Below are 16,896 nucleotides of genomic sequence, written 5' to 3'. Positions count from 1 at the left end.
TATTTGAGGTTCTATGCTGTTAATATGCCTAATTATCTCATCTTTTAGCTCTGGCTTGTCGCTGGCTTATCGACGTACGCCTTTTCTTTCAAAGAACCCCAAAGAAAGAAGTCCAACGGTGACGTTTAGGTGTGGTTCACATTCAACATCGGCCCTTGAAATTTATCCACCTTTTACAAGCGTTAGAGACGCGCTTCTCGGGACAAATAGCTTTCCGAAAATTTGTACCTTTCATCTCCACCTTTAATCAGACTAAATTTAAATCTTACAAAATTCAGCTTTCTAAATTCCTATTTATTTTAGAACATAGGAAACTAATTAGTTTTTTTTTTAATTAATCGTTAATTCAAGCACAACCACATCCTCTTCACTAAAAATGTTTCCCCAAACATAATCCAATTTTACATATATATTTATGAATAGTTGCAAAATATGTAGACACGTAAATATATCTTCAAATTAATATTCAAGCGGCCGCCGTAGCCGAATGGGTTGGTGCGTGACTACCATTCGGAATTCACAGAGAGAACGTAGGTTCGAATCTCGGTGAAACACCAAAATTAAGAAAAACATTTTTCTAATAGCGGTCGCCCCTCGGCAGGCAATGACAAACCTCCGAGTGTATTTCTGCCATGAAAAAGCTCCTCATAAAAATATCTGCCATCCGGAGTCGGCTTAAAACTGTAGGTCCCCCCATTTGTGGAACAACATCAAGACGCACACCACAAATAGGAGGAGGAGCTCGGCCAAACACCCAAAAAGGGTGTACGCGCCAATTATATATATATATATATAATTAATATTTATTAATATTATATTGGAAGGCAGTTCGAAAATAATGAGAATAATGAGTAAAAATGATAATAATGGGTAAAAATGATAATAATGAGTAAAAATAATTTGAAGCAAACGAATGGTAAACTCTCCAATGAGAAACGAACTATGACGAATTATTTCAAGTTGTTGATTCTCCAATTCTGACCATAAAATGAAATTAAAGGGCAGTTTCTTATCGCAGTCTACCGCATTTGTAACCAAGCACAGAGCTATAGACAGAAACCCAACGGCATTCGTCAAGAGCAAATAAGCATCTTCATAAGTGTGCCTTTATCAGTAACCAACCACTCACTACCCATCACTGAAAGCTCAAGATGCCTCGAGATAGCAGCCTAACCCAAGCAAAAAACAAAGGACTAAACGTCAAAAATGTGCTAATAAAAAAAAAATACGAGAAAGCGGTAAAAGTAACTAAAAATGTTTTATATGTTTTTACTAAATACTTCAGGTGCGTGATGGCAAGGATGATATATGCATTACAAAACTGTGGGAGTAACTTCGGCTGCTACGGCAACGAAGCAGAATTTCGCCCACTATTTTCACTACTGAATATGAATACACTCGGCCAGTCCGTCGTTGTTCAGACGGCAATGATACATTGGCTGCATTGATTTTTTCTTATATAACCTAGATTTTCTTAGTTTTATGGTAAACAAACCGCTGTACGGTTACGTCGAAATCACTTAGAGCCAAATGTACGATTTTTTTTTTAATCCCAGCCCCTCAATCGTTAATACCATAACCAAAGATAGCACTTATAATATTTGGTCCTCATTGGATACGGTTAAGGTGTGTCCTACAGGAAGAAAAGTTCAGGCTTTGGTAGTGTCGACGTTGTGGCTGAGGTTTAAAAAATATGATGTAAGAATATTTTTCCAACATTTAAGGCCCATCCTAATGTATATATTGAGTATGATTTATAATATATAAGGTACTATTTATGCTATCGCAATATTTTATTATTATAATGCTAATGTTTGCTTGTAACTAAACTTATACTTATCATACATATATACATACATGCATCGTAGAAAAATACTTAAGAACGACCGCATGTTTTATGGAGTACGGTGCCGCAACAGTACTTTTTTCATTTGAATATATTTACTGTGATCACATTCGTTGAAATGCATTCATTTATATATTTCTCTTGAAAGGTTCGTGTGGAATTTTTGCATTTCAGTAGAAGCACTGATATTTTTGTGAGAACTGTTTTGTGTGAACTGTTTTCTGTTTTATATTATAACAGGTTAGTAAGTACAAAATAAAGTACAAAGAGTGTTCTTCCAGTGTTTTACAATTAGTTCAACGAGTTCATGTAAAACAAATCCTATTCGTTGTCTTGCTGTCCGGCTTTAATTAATAATTTAGCTGCTCCTTTTCGGGTGAATTTTCGCTTTGATATTTCTGCTGTGCTTTGTTTCTGGGGCTCATGTGGTTTGTGGCATTTAACTTCCCCGAATCTGTAAAAATGAAATGAAAATGAAGTTGTGCAAGTAATGAAAATTCTTTTTTCAAAAACAAACTAAATATCAGTGTTTTCTTGTTAATATTTCAATACGTAATTTTCTAAATGGTTTATATAAGTATGGATTGTATGTACAGGTCTGTCACTGAACCTTAAATATTACGAATATTTTCCTTATTATTTACATATCTGTGAGAAGAGGACATGTATTTCTTATTTATTTTGCTTCAAGGTTTATTTATTTTGTACAAGTCTCAAAATACCATTGCTACAAAATACCATTGGTTCTTGAAAAACCGTCTTTTGACCCCTTTTTGACTTTAAAGGTGCGAAAAAATACTACATTTTTTTTCCTTGTCGCAGAACACAAACCTTTGTATGGAAGGCCTTTGTTTAGAGGCTTCCACCTTTTTGAACGAACTTCGTTGCCATACGAAGAAGGCTTATTTTATAACAATGGATCAAAAAATAAAATATATATATATACTTATAATTGGCGCGTACACCCTTTTTGGGTGTTTGGCCAAATTGTGGCCTATTTGTGGCGTGTGTCTTCATTTTGTTCCGCAAATGGAGGGACCTACAGTTTCAAGCCGACTCCGAACGGCAAATATTTCTTTATGAGCAGCTTTTTCATTGCAGAAATACACTCGGAGGTTCGCCATTGCCTGCTGAGGGGCGGCTGCTGTTAGAAAAATGTTTCTCTTAATTTTGTTGTTTCACCGAGATTCGAACCTACGTTCTCTCTGAGAATTCTGAATGGTAATCACGTACCAACCCATTCGGCTACGGCGGCCGCCAAAAAATAAAATACTGAAAACAAAAATAAAAATAAAAATCTCTTTCCGTTTTACACGCTTTAAAAAAACACCTAAAAAACACCGCTTGAAATGAGGCGCGGCCCTTAACTCGCGTAAATTCTCGTGCAATGATTTAGGTGGTTTCGAGGTGGATTATCGAGGCAGGAGTGTATTAATCAACTTACTTTGACTTTTGGCGTTGATGTCTGACTCTCAGCCACTCTGAGACGTTGGTACAAAGAGTTCCAACGTGGTCGTCGATCCTTGTAGGATGAATCTCGTGAAGACTGCCCAAAAAATTATTCAGCCAGAAATAAGCAATGCTGTGCATCAATTGATAACGAAAGATCGCCATTTGAAGCCTTTGGCATTAGTGGGACCAGAACACAAGAAGATTTGATATCGTTGGATATCACATAATTTGTCAATTGCCCAAAAAAGGACTCGTGTCGATTGGTGTAAAGAAATGTTGAAGAAATTCAGCAGAGGACGGTATGTGTGTTCCACAAAGAACATAAATCAACAAAAGTTGTTCACGGAGGAAGCACATTACATCAAATGACTATCTGTTTTTTCGGAAAATCTTGTCATGTCGCAACTGTACCACCAAAGACATTTAAAACAGTCAATTCTGCGTGGTACAAAACAACTTGCTTGCCAGAAGTTTTCAGAGAATTAAGAAAAACCAACCACCGAAACGAACACATCTCTCACCAAGACAATGAGAGTTCTCTCATATCGGCTCACACGAGAGAGTTTCTAAACACTAAAAAGATCGGATTAATGGGTAATTTGCCACACAGTCATTGATTTCTCAAGATCAAAGTTTTTCAACGCCAGAAGAAGCTTTTGAACCCTTTAAATCGGTCGTTTTGAACGTATCCACTTTTCGGTGGCAAAAGTGCTTTGGAATTTGGTTCAAGCGAATACAGAAGTGCATTGACTTCATTATTGTGTGTAAAATACAAAAAGTAAAACTCGCATTTAAAACAAAATTTAGCGATTTTTTATGTCTAGTAATTCTGAACTTCAGAAAATAAAAAAAAAACTTTTTTAATTAAAAAACAAAAATATTAATCTCGCTTTGTAGTCGTATAGAGTGGTTTTTTTAGGTGCATGAGACTTATCGATATCGATAAATATGCCAGCTGAGAATTGGAAGCTGCGTTGATATTTTTCTTCAATAAATTTTGGCAAGCCATCACGAATCGTTTAACGCCAGAACAACGCCACAAAGTTGTGGAAATTTACTTTGCAATATTAAAAAAAAAGTTCAACAATATTTCTGTTTATTTTATCATTTTAAGTTCTCAAGCTCTTAAAAATCACCCGATACATTGCACAAGTTCTGCAATTCACTTTCAAAGAACTTTAATCAATTGAGTCTTTCATCCAGTTTCACTTGTATTTCAGTATGTGTATGTACCTATATAAACTCATATATATAGAAGTATCCCAGTAGATATAGCAAAAGGTCAGCTCTAACTTATACGCAGAATTGGCAATCGCAATGGGATGAATAGTGGAATTGCTCGTTTCAATAACAAAGCAGTATAAAATAAAAATTAATATTTTTTTAATGTACATTGTTGGAATTTTAAAGAAAATTTGTTTTTGTGGTTTAAATTGAACCTATGATATATATTCGAACAGAGAAATAAGTAGACTAATTTTGATTTAATAAAAAAACATTCCAAGTATCTCACTTGAGCGACTGTTATAATAAACTGAATGACGGAACAATAAATAAAGGGGAAACAAAAAAAAAAAGCCAACGAGCATCAAATTGTGGAAAGTGCAACCAAAAAAGTACCCATTATTATTAATTCATTAAATCAAGACCTACTTCCATAAGTATATATAAAAATGATGCCACAATTTCAAACAAAATATCAAGAGCAAGTTAAAAAAATAGATGGTAGATGTTGCTATTGTTGTTTGCAATAAAATACACGCGAACAACTATTTCACAGGCAATTCACGGAATTCAACGGAAGAGTTGTAAGAGCTATTTTATTATTAAACTGCTTTGTTACTTTTCTCTTTTATACCCAGCGCTTTTATATTTTATGTATTTGTGATGCCGAACATTGTGAAACACCCTGAGAACACAACGTGATACTTGTCATACCAATGACGTTTATACCCTGCAGGGAATAAAGTGTAGTAGTGAATAAGAATACCACCTGTTCACTTTTCAGCTCAACTAATTCGTCTTACGAGATGTCAAATGCATGGCCAGACATGCTTCAGCAAAATACCAATTCATACTAGCGAAAAAAAATACGAGTCCGAAATGTTTGTAAAATAATGAGTTTAAGGCTAAAATATCAAAGAAATCATCATCACTCCATTCTATTCCTAGATAATCTATTTCATAATAAATTTGTTTACTCTTAAAATTAAATTAAATTTAAAAAATATATAATTGACTAATGACTTAAGGAAAATAATGCTAGTTATTTTGAAAAACCCATTTTTCATTGAATTCAACTGCTTTTCCTTATTGTTATGTCAAAGTTCATGACTCAAAAAACCGTACAGAAATTGTTATGTTCCTCATTTCAGTGAGTGCAGTCTATGTTGTTTGGCGTTGAATACGTTTTTAAGATTTTCAGAAATATTTCGAAGTTAAATTTACATTCTGTGTTTTTTAGTGATCAAAAATAATACACACCATCATAATATGGTTTTCCAGCATCACCTTTTAATTCATCCTAATTAAGATATTATTGTATCATTCAACTATAGCCGGACGAATGCATTGAGTGACGGGTTGATATGCCATGTAATTTGAAACCAATATGACACTTTTATTGTTAAATTATAAAATCCATATTTAGCCATGTTATCGTCCAATTTAAACACACAAATTTTTAAGCGGTTGTTGCGAATCGTTCTGTTTTCTTTTAAGGCAACCACTAAACTTGCAAATGTAAACCAGTTATCAAAAAAATCTTAAAGTTTTGATTTTCTGGTATATGGAAAGTCAAATGAAGGACAATATTTGATTATATCCCTGATTCAAAAGAATCACAGGTCCTATAACCAACATAGAGGCAGAAATCATATACCAAGCTAGATATGCCAGCCATTGAAAACAAGAGAAACTATTTTAAGTAAAGAAAATATAAATATGTTTTATGGCAACATACATACCCTTAAAAGGAATCATTTGCTTATTAACGCTTAAATACTGCCCTTTCGCGAGACTATTGCATACTTCATTAATTCTCGTCAGTAAAGGATAGATTTTATACAATTTGTCATAATTTTCTGCACCCTTCTGAGGTTGATGAGCGTTCTTATTGAAATGAAAGTATATTTTATTTTTTCGAATATATTTCGTGGCATTGAAACGATAACTGCAGACAGCCTAAATTTCGATGAACATACCATTCGCCATACAGATATTTTGACTACACCCAAATATAGCAACAGTCCCACATTGCACTTCTATTCCACTCCATCCTTTTGAAACGCGTAATTTCAATTTCCAATTGAGCCAAGCCTTTGATTTGCCGCATATTTGGTCTAAGAGAATTATTTGAAAATTTTTGCACCAATGTAGACAACAGGTAACATTAATATTGAATAAATCCTGCGTACAACTAAACAATTTTTCTTTAAAAATTAATGTTTCTAATGACAATTAACTTTTTCTGAACCAATAACTAACACAATACTTTTGGAATTTCAACTGATATATAGAATTAATTTAATTAAATTCACTCATACCTTTCGCTGGAATTTTTTTGCCACCTGTTGTCGCAACGAAATCGATTGAAATCCTAAAAGCACAAAGCAGCTTGCAAAATTGTGTTTGCATTAAAGTGCACAAAACTGAACAGCTGATTAGAGAAAAGGAAAATAAGGCGCAAAAAAAAGGCGGTAACGTTTTTTTCACATTGGTTCAAATTGATCATTTTACTACAAATATTATTCTTGGTAATGGCGAATTAGCGTGATTTCTTCTATTAAATATCACTTTTTGCTAAGAAATTCGCTTCAATGTATTCACGGCTAGAAAATAATATACATAAAATGTCAATTATCGCCTCCTTATCAGCAACACTCGCTGCAGCCTGCAAAAAATAAGCACGAACCTCTCAATAAATCAGTTGAACCTCTCTTACATAATGAAAGTACTCGAATGCAGTTGTTTTTGGGGCCCAGCCTGGGGATATGTGTATTTTTGGAAGCCATCCGAGATTTTTTATTTAAAAATTTCAGCTAATTAATATACTCGCAAATACGTGCGTTGGGTATATAAATTTTGTTCTGTTTGAGCTAGAATTTTTTTTATTTTCATGTAACCATTGATGTTGCATTTCTGTTGGCTGCTGCAGTAATTTATGAGCGTCATAAATCCATGCAAAAGGAAACAATTTTTAACAATTTAAAGAGAATACAAAAACGCTGAGTACAAAGTAGGACATGACCAAACCAGGGGAGCAAAGAAACGAAAGGCAACTAAACAAGCAATACATTCCAAAAAAAGAGAAAGCATAGAATAGAACAAAGCTTTATATGAAGATAGCACCAAAGCAAAATCAGCAATTGTAGATATTGTTGTGCTTTTTTGAAGGCTTGCAGGAGGAGGATATTACAATGCAGGGAGACCATTCGTGCCAAACGGTCGGTACCCAATAAATTAAAGTTATTATATAAATAAAGGGAATTTCAATATTCGGGATACTCCAGGATGATTGAGGTCGGTATTTCATTCATGCGTGTGGAATTGATGGGTGATGCTGACGCCTAGCATAGCCTTCTACCTCGACAAAATGTCTGAGGTCGTAAGTCAAGTGTTGTATGCTGAAAGTTGGAAGTTGCAATGTGTTACATATTTACATACAAGCTCCCTTTTTTTGTAGATAAAAAGTCTGGACTCTTTTCAACATTTAAATGCAAATTTACGAAAAATCAATAAAAATATTTATTAATTTAATCGAAAGAGCAAGCTTTCCCTCGATTTATAGACCACAACTTCATTACTGTGGTTGTTTCAAGTAGCTTGGCTGTAGCGCATCCTATTAACTCAGTTTTCAAAGGCCTTGGTGAAGGTTTCTTTCTATATCTCATAAATGGCTTGCTCGACATTCACCTAAACGGTATGAATCGTTAATGGATTGCTTGCATAACATCAGCCATTCCGAGGTGGCCAATTGACATCGCCGAAAGTGATAGCATGATTACCGAATTCGGAGCGCAAAATGTCAATTGTGGCATGGCATAACATCCTACTGAAGCTAAGAATCGTTCAAGCTCATGTCTTCAATTTTCGGCCACAGAAAAGTCTTTATAATGCCTCTGTACCACTTACGGTTCTCCGGAGTAATGCTTTCAGCAACATTTTCAAAGAAAAATGATCCAATGATACTACCGTTCACATTCGCACCAAACTCTCTCTGCATGAGAATGCGTTCACTTCTCGCGAAATGAAAATGTGCCTCGAAAAAAAATATGATTTTGACTTCTTGAAATTTGCAATATTCCCGATATTATTCAAGCGTAAGGCATCATTCCAAGGGGATAGTGATATTGACTCCATGTCAAGCACAAAAGATCAGTCATTGTCAAAATACTATATGATTAAAAAATCGCCGAAATCTCGCTTGCGGATTGCTTAATCTTCTCGTAAGCGAGATAGAGTTTTGTTGGCTGGGTATTTGCACTTTCCTCAAAATTTGACCAAATTAGAAAATGTGCAAAAGGAAGAGAGAATAAACATTCACAAACTTTTCACTTGCTGTTATGATATTGGTACGCAACTAAGCTTTCGCTGTTTCTTTGAAGAAAATACAACTTTATTCTGTAAAAATGGTGACAAGTAAATCGTTGAAAGTATTGCCCATCGCTGGCTAATACTTTTTTCCATCTCGTATTTTTTTTTTAATTTTTTTTTTTGGTGGGTGAGGTAGGGTTCAAAATGCCTTCGCACTTACAGCGACCGTCGTCTACTGCGTCGTGTGGTGTGGCCACTAAAACGATCCCTCCTCTCCTTCTGGGGAGTCACACCTCCCGGAACTGCTTTCTATATTGCTTTGGCAGCGCCCAGAACGGCATCCATCCAATTATATTCACCCACATCTGGGTCCACCATATTTGTAGCCAGCTTTCATGCTATAGGCTCGCCTTCTTGTGTCTCTATCTGTGCGGCTTCACTTTGTTACACCGTGTCGAGGTAGATCCCGTATACCGTCGCGGTAAAACTTTGGCGGCTATCCACGGATCAAGCCATTTTTTGATGTTTTCATATGAATAGAACTGCTGGTCAGCTAGACCATGTGCCATCGATCGGAACAGGTGATAATCGGACGGCGCAATATCTGGAGAATACGGCGGGGGTACGATTTCCCATTTCAGTGCTTCCAGGTAGGTTTTTACGGATTTGGCAACTTGCATTGTCATGCTGTAGAATCACTTTTTCATGCCTCTCCGCGTATTGCGGCCGCTTCTCGCGAAGTCCTTGGCTCAATCGCATCAATTGAAGTCGATACCGATCCCCAGTGATGGATTCCCTTGGTTTTAACAGTTCATAATTAATAACACCAACTTGGTCCGGCCAAATAAATAGCATAACCTTCGCAGCGTGAATATTCGGCCGAGGCGACGACGTAGAAGCATGACCAGGCAGTCCCCAGGACTTTCTTTTCTTTGGATTGCTGTAATGAATCCATTTTTCATCACCCGTCACTATGCGATGAAGAAAACCCTCCCTTTTTGTCGCTGGAGCAGTTGCTCACAGGCGAAGAAACGACGGTCCACATTCCTAGGTTTTAACTCATAAGGAACCCAAGTCCCCTATTTCAGAATCATTTCCAAAGCATGCAATCACTTGGAAATGGGTTGGCGGGTAACTCCTAATACTGAAGCAAGCTCTTCTTGCGTTTGAATGGATCCTCATTGAGCAATGTCTCCAATTCAGCGTCTTCGAAGGTTTTTGGCCTTCCTTCAGGCGGACGGTCGTCAACATTATAATCACCGTCTTTGAAGCGACGGAACCAATCGCGACACGTTGTTTCACTTAAAGCAGCATCTGCATAAACTTTTTATGGCTCTCGATGCGCTTCAGCCGCCATTTTTTTCGAATGAAAGAGGAAAATCAACACTTCCCGCAAATGACGATTATTCGGCACAAAATCAGACATTTTTACAAAACCAAAACAAAATTACTAATGTGTCGAAGCAGTTTGTTTGCCATATGTCTAAGCTTGGTTTATGACGTCTAGGTTATGTTAGCATCGACTAGCACACACTGCTGGCATCTATTGATAAACAGCGGGAACTTAGTTGAGCACCTAATACATTTTTCAGCTGAAAAAGTGGCAGCCTCTAAAATAGCTATTACCGCAAAATTTAAGTGATACGAAATGGGGAAAATAGCTATTAAACTACAAAAATGGCAGTGAAAGTAAGCGACATCTCGCTTATGACCAAGCAAGGGATATAAAGCATACTCCTTCCTTTAGTGGTCTCCGCTCGTGATATCTGGCTTGTTTCATCAAGTAAGCTAAGGAAAAGAAAATATTTGCCAAGGTATTTGAAATAATGCTTATAGTGGGATAGCAAATAACTCTGATAAAGATCGCTTGTTTTGTATTTTATAATTATATTCTAATATCTCAACAACTAGAACTAATACCTTTTTTTTATTATTTCTTTTATATTTACAGGTTAACGTCTAGAGTTTCAACATTTTTTGAATCCATCTGAGGTATTTACCAAAAGCACCCAAAAAGCATTAAGACAATAGTCAGGTCAGATACGAATCAATCAGCAAATCAACCAACCCACCAAACGACCCACTTACAATAACTTAACTACAATTTATTTTACATTCTTGTAAACAACTCAAATCATTCATTCACCAACAGCAGGTTAAGACGTGCAAGCTCAAGTATATAAGTCAAAATGTGGCCGTCTCACTGTCAACGGCTAGTTCTGCTTGTCATCAGCCTCACCTGCTTTGCTTGCCTCTTCGCGCCTGTGGCGTCACGTTCACGTGACAAAGAAGGCCGTCGACGTAGCGATCGCCTGTCAACTGTTTCGTCCACCTCCGCATCAACCTACTACAGCAACTATGCGGGCATCTCCCCCGTTGCCACTAGCATATATACGGGTCCCATGGATACAACCGGATTTTGTGTACGTCGCCGCGACATGAAACTCATGTGCTATTGCACGCCTGACGAGAATCATGTACCCGTACAAAAAGCAGAATGTTGGATATTCTCCGATGTCTTGTTACAGAATGACACAACTTGGACGCGCTTCTTTCAACAGAAGCGTTTGCGTGAATTGAAATTTGTTATACAAAATCATGGCCGACTCGATTATATACCCACAATGATAATTGAATCATTAAAGAATTTGTCCAGTATTATTATTGAGTATTCACAAGTGGATGTGGTGAGGAGTAACGCTTTCGCAAATCTCCCATATTTGGAGCGTATCATATTGACGAATAATCACATTGTGGCATTGGCTCAGGATGCTTTCGCCAATCATATACGTTTGCGTGAATTGAATTTGGAGCACAATCAAATCTATGAAATCGATCGGAATGCCTTCCACAATTTGCCACAATGTGAGCGTCTTTTCTTGAATAACAACAACATTACCAACCTGCATGACAGTTTGTTTGTGGAGATGCCACATTTGAATTATTTGAATTTGGCTTATAATCAAATTTCTGTGCTGACCAGTGATATCTTTAAGGGCCTAGGCAATTTAAATGTGCTGAAGTTATCACATAATAATATAAATTTTATTGGAGACACTGTATTTGCGGAGCTATGGATATTGTCGGAATTGGAATTGGACGATAATCGAATTGAGGTGAGTTATAGCAGTAGACGATATCGATGTAACGAGATGAAAATAATTACACATATGTATACATATATTATATGCGCAATAAACACTGCGAAAGGTGGTAAAAAACAGTATAAATTGGAGAGACAAGTTTTAGAAATCAAATATGACATAATTTTGCTTTAAGCTTAGTACATCGTGCGGATATTGCACAAAGTTCAATCATACCATAGAAAAAATTATTTTTATATAGACCTTCAAAATATGCCGTCCGGGACGTAAATGTGCGAGATGTTGAAAAGTCTCGCTTTGATGTGGATTATTACTAGACCCTCTTCCACCGGACTGAACGAAAATACTTCACGACGAAGTCTCTCTCGGACTACTGAAGTCTTTTTCCAACACCGAATGTATGCTACTTTACATATCAGCTGCAGTAGACGTCTCTCACAATGGCAGCGATGCCACTCTTTGTTTTAATGAGTGCACCCATCAGCCGGGTAGAGACACCTACCTCATTAAATGCCGGACATTCCAGGTACATCCCCTCACATCCTTGTCCTTAGTTCGTTTGCAGTAGTCGACATCAGAGTAGGCAGACCTATCCAAGACTATGTTTGTTTTTTCATTGGCAGAAAATTTATACGTGGCGGATCCCAGACCCAGCCCACAACCGGGTATCCTGGGTCGTTTCGCCTTCTCACATTAGCTTGCTTTTGAACGGATGTTCGGATACTTGGGCAAATCCCAAAAGTTGTGAACGTCTTGGCCACACTTCAATGAATAGCGATCAAGGAATTTCCCTACTTGCGTGGACTATTCCACATGGAACCAACCTCCTCGATAGAATGGATAATTTAATAATGGCGTTAAGTAGCACCGTCGTCTAGTCAACGGCGCATAATCTTTGCATTATAAAGTTAACGATGCTCTTCCAGGATTAATAAGTTTTCTTCGTGGTGATAAATCAGTGTCCAAAAAAAAATGTAGGAAAGAAGACTTGTATCGGCAGGAGGGCTGTGGTGCGAATGTTTCAGCACATCATCGAAGCTGCAACTTTAGCAAAGTCTCTTGCACATTTTTTGTACGGGGGTTGCAGTTAACCTTTGAGATATGACAGTGAATATTTACACATTTTCGAAAATGGTCATATTCCTTTAATATCAATTTAAGTTTCTTTGCAATTTAAGTTGCCTTACAAATTATATGGTACACAGCGCGAATATTTGTGAAGAAGCATAGCTCAGTTTCACGTTACGTTACATGACCATCTTCCAATATCAGCTCGATTTTTCCTCGCACTCTAAACAATTGTGGACGACTTTCATTATATTTTTCCTAAGCATCCGCGAATGAATTTCAAAAAACCCGTGAGACCCAAAGCACACAGAATGATCAGCATTCAGCTAGTGGTTCCATTCACATCGAAATCAGTAAAAAGTTATCGCACGATTTAAATCAATTCCGTGTTGAGTGTTGGTAGTACTTATAATTAACACAAATATCAGACGTATAAAAAAATGTTCTAAGTACTATTAGCATTAAAGATGCCAGACTATACGGTGTGATTACCTAATTTGAAAGTTGTAGCCATTTCTCAAGACCGTGGCTATAGTGGCTATTTCAAAATACCGACCTACCCCTATCAGTGTAAGAAAACACACAAGCCAGTAAGAGTAATTAATTCGTTGGGGATTGATTGGCTCTTAATAAGGTAAGGCAACCATCAGTAATTGAATTAAAAATACTGTAAAATGTTTTTGAACTTTACTGCTAAATTATCCTTTTCCTTTCCATCCATATGAATTGTGGGAAAGATAAAAAAGTTGGTTTATTTCCTTCAATTAGAATTTTCCTATTTACTTTTCCTAGCAAGTATTTTACCTATACCCAAATGCATTGTATTTAAAACCCCATTAGTCCCATTTGCGTTATATAAGTATGTGTGTCTGTACATCTAGCTTACTGTAAATATTGAAGAACTGATGAATAATTTGGCTTAAACATGCCACCTCACTGTTTACACAGACTAGTGAAAATCATCTTTTGACTACCAGCACACATTTTAACGATAATGTCCAACAAATAGGCAAGGCGGTGCATGTCCAGAGTTAATAAGGAAATAATTAGTTCGCATTAAAAATGCCTCAATTGCCAAGTCTGTTAAAATATAGAAAAAAAAAAAAAGAAATAAGGAAGTGCTAAATTTGCTGCGGACCGCAAACTATATACCCGCGCCCATTTTTAGTAGGATTTTATTGGAGTTGGCTGTTAATATTGTCAATTTCTGCAGCGGACGGACAGAAATTTAGCCCTAACGTGGGTGTGGCTTTTATCTGATCACAATAATATTTATGTCGGATCTAAAATGATCTGGTTGCTCCAAAAATCACCTGCTCTGGTGTCAAAGAAGTTGTTGAGCCAGTTTTTAAGAACCTCTTTGTTACCGAAGTTAACGCCCTTTATTTGGTTTGACAGGAAGAGGAAAAGATGGTAATCAGTTGGTCCAAGATCCGGAGAATACTGCGAAGGACATCTCATTCGATCTCTTGGAGTGCGGCTTTGACGACAGAAGCCTTGCGGTGTCGTGAAGGAGTTTGGTTTGACCATGTCGATCAGGCCTTTTCAGTCGAATAGGCTCATTCACGCGGTGTGGCTGGGCAATGTGGAGCTCCTTGTTGACCGTGGCATTCTTTTCACGCATTTCCCAGTACACCATGTCCTCGCAGTCCCACCAAACATATATCATATATTTGGATGAGATCCGACTTGACTCTCGGCTTAGGCGTAACTTCTGGAGCCACCCACTCCTTTCTTTGCTTCACATTGATGTATAGGCACCATTTTTCATCTCCCTTTTTCATCAGATTGAGATTCGTTTTATGATCGTAGTTTATTTTTTCCTCCAATTCACGAATTGTTTGGCGACCGTTCCGCTTCAAAAGTGATTTGCGACGTTCTTCATCGAATTCAGAAAGACTTTTGCTGCGGGACGTGTGATCGACGTCAAAGTCGGCTTTTTTGAACTTTGCAAACCATTTCCGCGCTGTAAACTCACCTATGATTCCATCTCCATACAAATCGTAATGTCTTGGGCTGCTTCGATAGACTATTGAAAAGCAAAGAAGACAGGTGTCGAAAATGTTAATTTTAGCCTTCTGTGCGAGGGTATAAAAATGGTCACATAAGGGCTAGTGAGCAAATGATTGCGTCACTTATTAACTTCGTCTAAATTTGAAGTAGATATAAAAGGAGAAAATTAACACTTTTTGGCACCAATTAAATTATTTAATGACTCGCAAATGTGTTTTGTGCGCGCGCCAAGCTCGTAAATGGCCATTAAGTGGGTAGTAATTTCACTTCAACCCAAAAGTAGCACTGCTCAGGAAACCAAATATACTGGAACTTGAACTATGCCTTTAATGTATGTATGTTAGTGCATGTAAGTACATTTCAGGAGTGGTTATGGCTGTTTATAATAGCGAAATTTTAGTTTTTACGGTCTCTTAATTAAGTATCATAAATGCAACGTAGTGATTTTAAATATTTTTATATTATAATGATTTTAAATATTTGAAAGAATTTAATTTTAGCTAAAATGTTACCTTCAAAGTGTTATCGTTGCCTGAAAAGTAGGTTAGGTTGGGCCTAGAGACTAGAAAGTGTCAAATTCTTAATCCAATTTTATTTTACTGCGAAAATTAGCTTTTCTCATATCTCACTCAATTTCTCAATTATGCAATGCACTTCAAGAAACAAACGAGACTTCGAATTAAATATCGTTTGATTTTTCTTTGTGAAAAAGGTCTAAATAATATTTTAGTATTTCTCTCGTGATGCTGCAATTTAGATTGTCGAAGAACTTTCGTAGTTTGTTGATTTTTTCAATAAGTAAATAAACAAAAAAATATATATATCAAGCAGAGCCGACCCTAATTAAGATGAAAAGTGATTTGCGCATACTTTTTATACATCGAAGGTGCTAGTATCTTTCAAGTCTAATAAAGATTTGAGTGTGGAGATCTTGTCAGGTGAAATATGAAATATGGTTACCTGTAGTAGCCCTTATGGCTTTATAAAATCGTAATACACATCAAACTTTTCCTCATTCCCTAGCCATTATCAGTCTAAAAGTAGAAAATATGTGTGCGAAATATATATAGTCAATACTTCATAATTTTTGGAGTCGAAATTCGAGACATTCCCGTTCTATTCAAAGCACGTTAATGATGCATGGAAGCCATCATATATTCTTTATGATTACACTCCGTAGTAAGACTTCCACGTGAGCGCCTTTATATTCGTTTAGAACTCACTGAATTTCAAATCAAAAAACAAAAAAGCTCACGATATTGACGAATGCTTCCTTACTACGATACCAAGGCGAATCCATTACAGGTGGTATCAGGTGATTTATTTTTTTTCTCTCGCCGTGTCCATGTGTCTGCCAGCCCAGAATTAAACAAGACGAATTCATTCTTTTGTTTTCTACTTTGACAATAATTTTCTTTGACAATAAAACGTACAAAATATTGTTCTTAGTCTAGTCCTTTATACTGAATGCGCCTTGCTACAATACTATCAAAAACATCTTTCCTTGATGACAAAACTCCGATATGGCATTATCTGCATAACTTGATGCAAATTTAAGGTAGGTGGGTAGGTGAAATGGTTGAAGTACCACTCTGACGTTCCTCAACTAGCACTTAAGCGCCCTCCAACAGGCATGTATTATATCTACAGCCAGCCAGAGCTGTTGATGTAATGGAGAATATTGATGGGGTTTAGGTTGGCGCACAGTCTGTCGAAAAAACGAGCACCCAGTGACCTTAATATCTAGCTGTCAAGCCCGGGCAATTACTGAGAATGTGCTCAACAGTCTCCTTCTCTGATAGGTCCCCGCAGCTTCTGCAATGGTGGCTGAATGGTAAACTTAGCTCTTCCGCGTATGTGCGGATTGACTGATTTAGA

The 16,896-nt window shown here is 36.8% G+C and overlaps 1 protein-coding gene across 2 annotated transcripts in view; it reads left to right on the top strand.

Annotated features, from left to right (window-relative positions):
• Positions 1-16,896, top strand: part of LOC129242754 (connectin-like) — a 201,836-nt gene that overhangs the window by 85,324 nt on the left and 99,616 nt on the right. For both annotated transcript variants that reach the window (XM_054879574.1, XM_054879573.1), the window contains exon 2: positions 10,785-11,949. In XM_054879574.1, coding sequence (XP_054735549.1) covers positions 11,023-11,949 — 927 coding nt within the window. In that variant the 5' untranslated portion in view covers positions 10,785-11,022. The remainder of the gene's footprint in view (positions 1-10,784; positions 11,950-16,896) is intronic.

Source organism: Anastrepha obliqua, chromosome 3 (genome assembly GCF_027943255.1).
Source record: "Anastrepha obliqua isolate idAnaObli1 chromosome 3, idAnaObli1_1.0, whole genome shotgun sequence".
NCBI lineage: Eukaryota > Metazoa > Arthropoda > Insecta > Diptera > Tephritidae > Anastrepha > Anastrepha obliqua.
The sequence above is the reverse complement of the archived record's forward strand: the minus strand, read 5'-3'. Positions and strand labels throughout refer to the sequence as shown.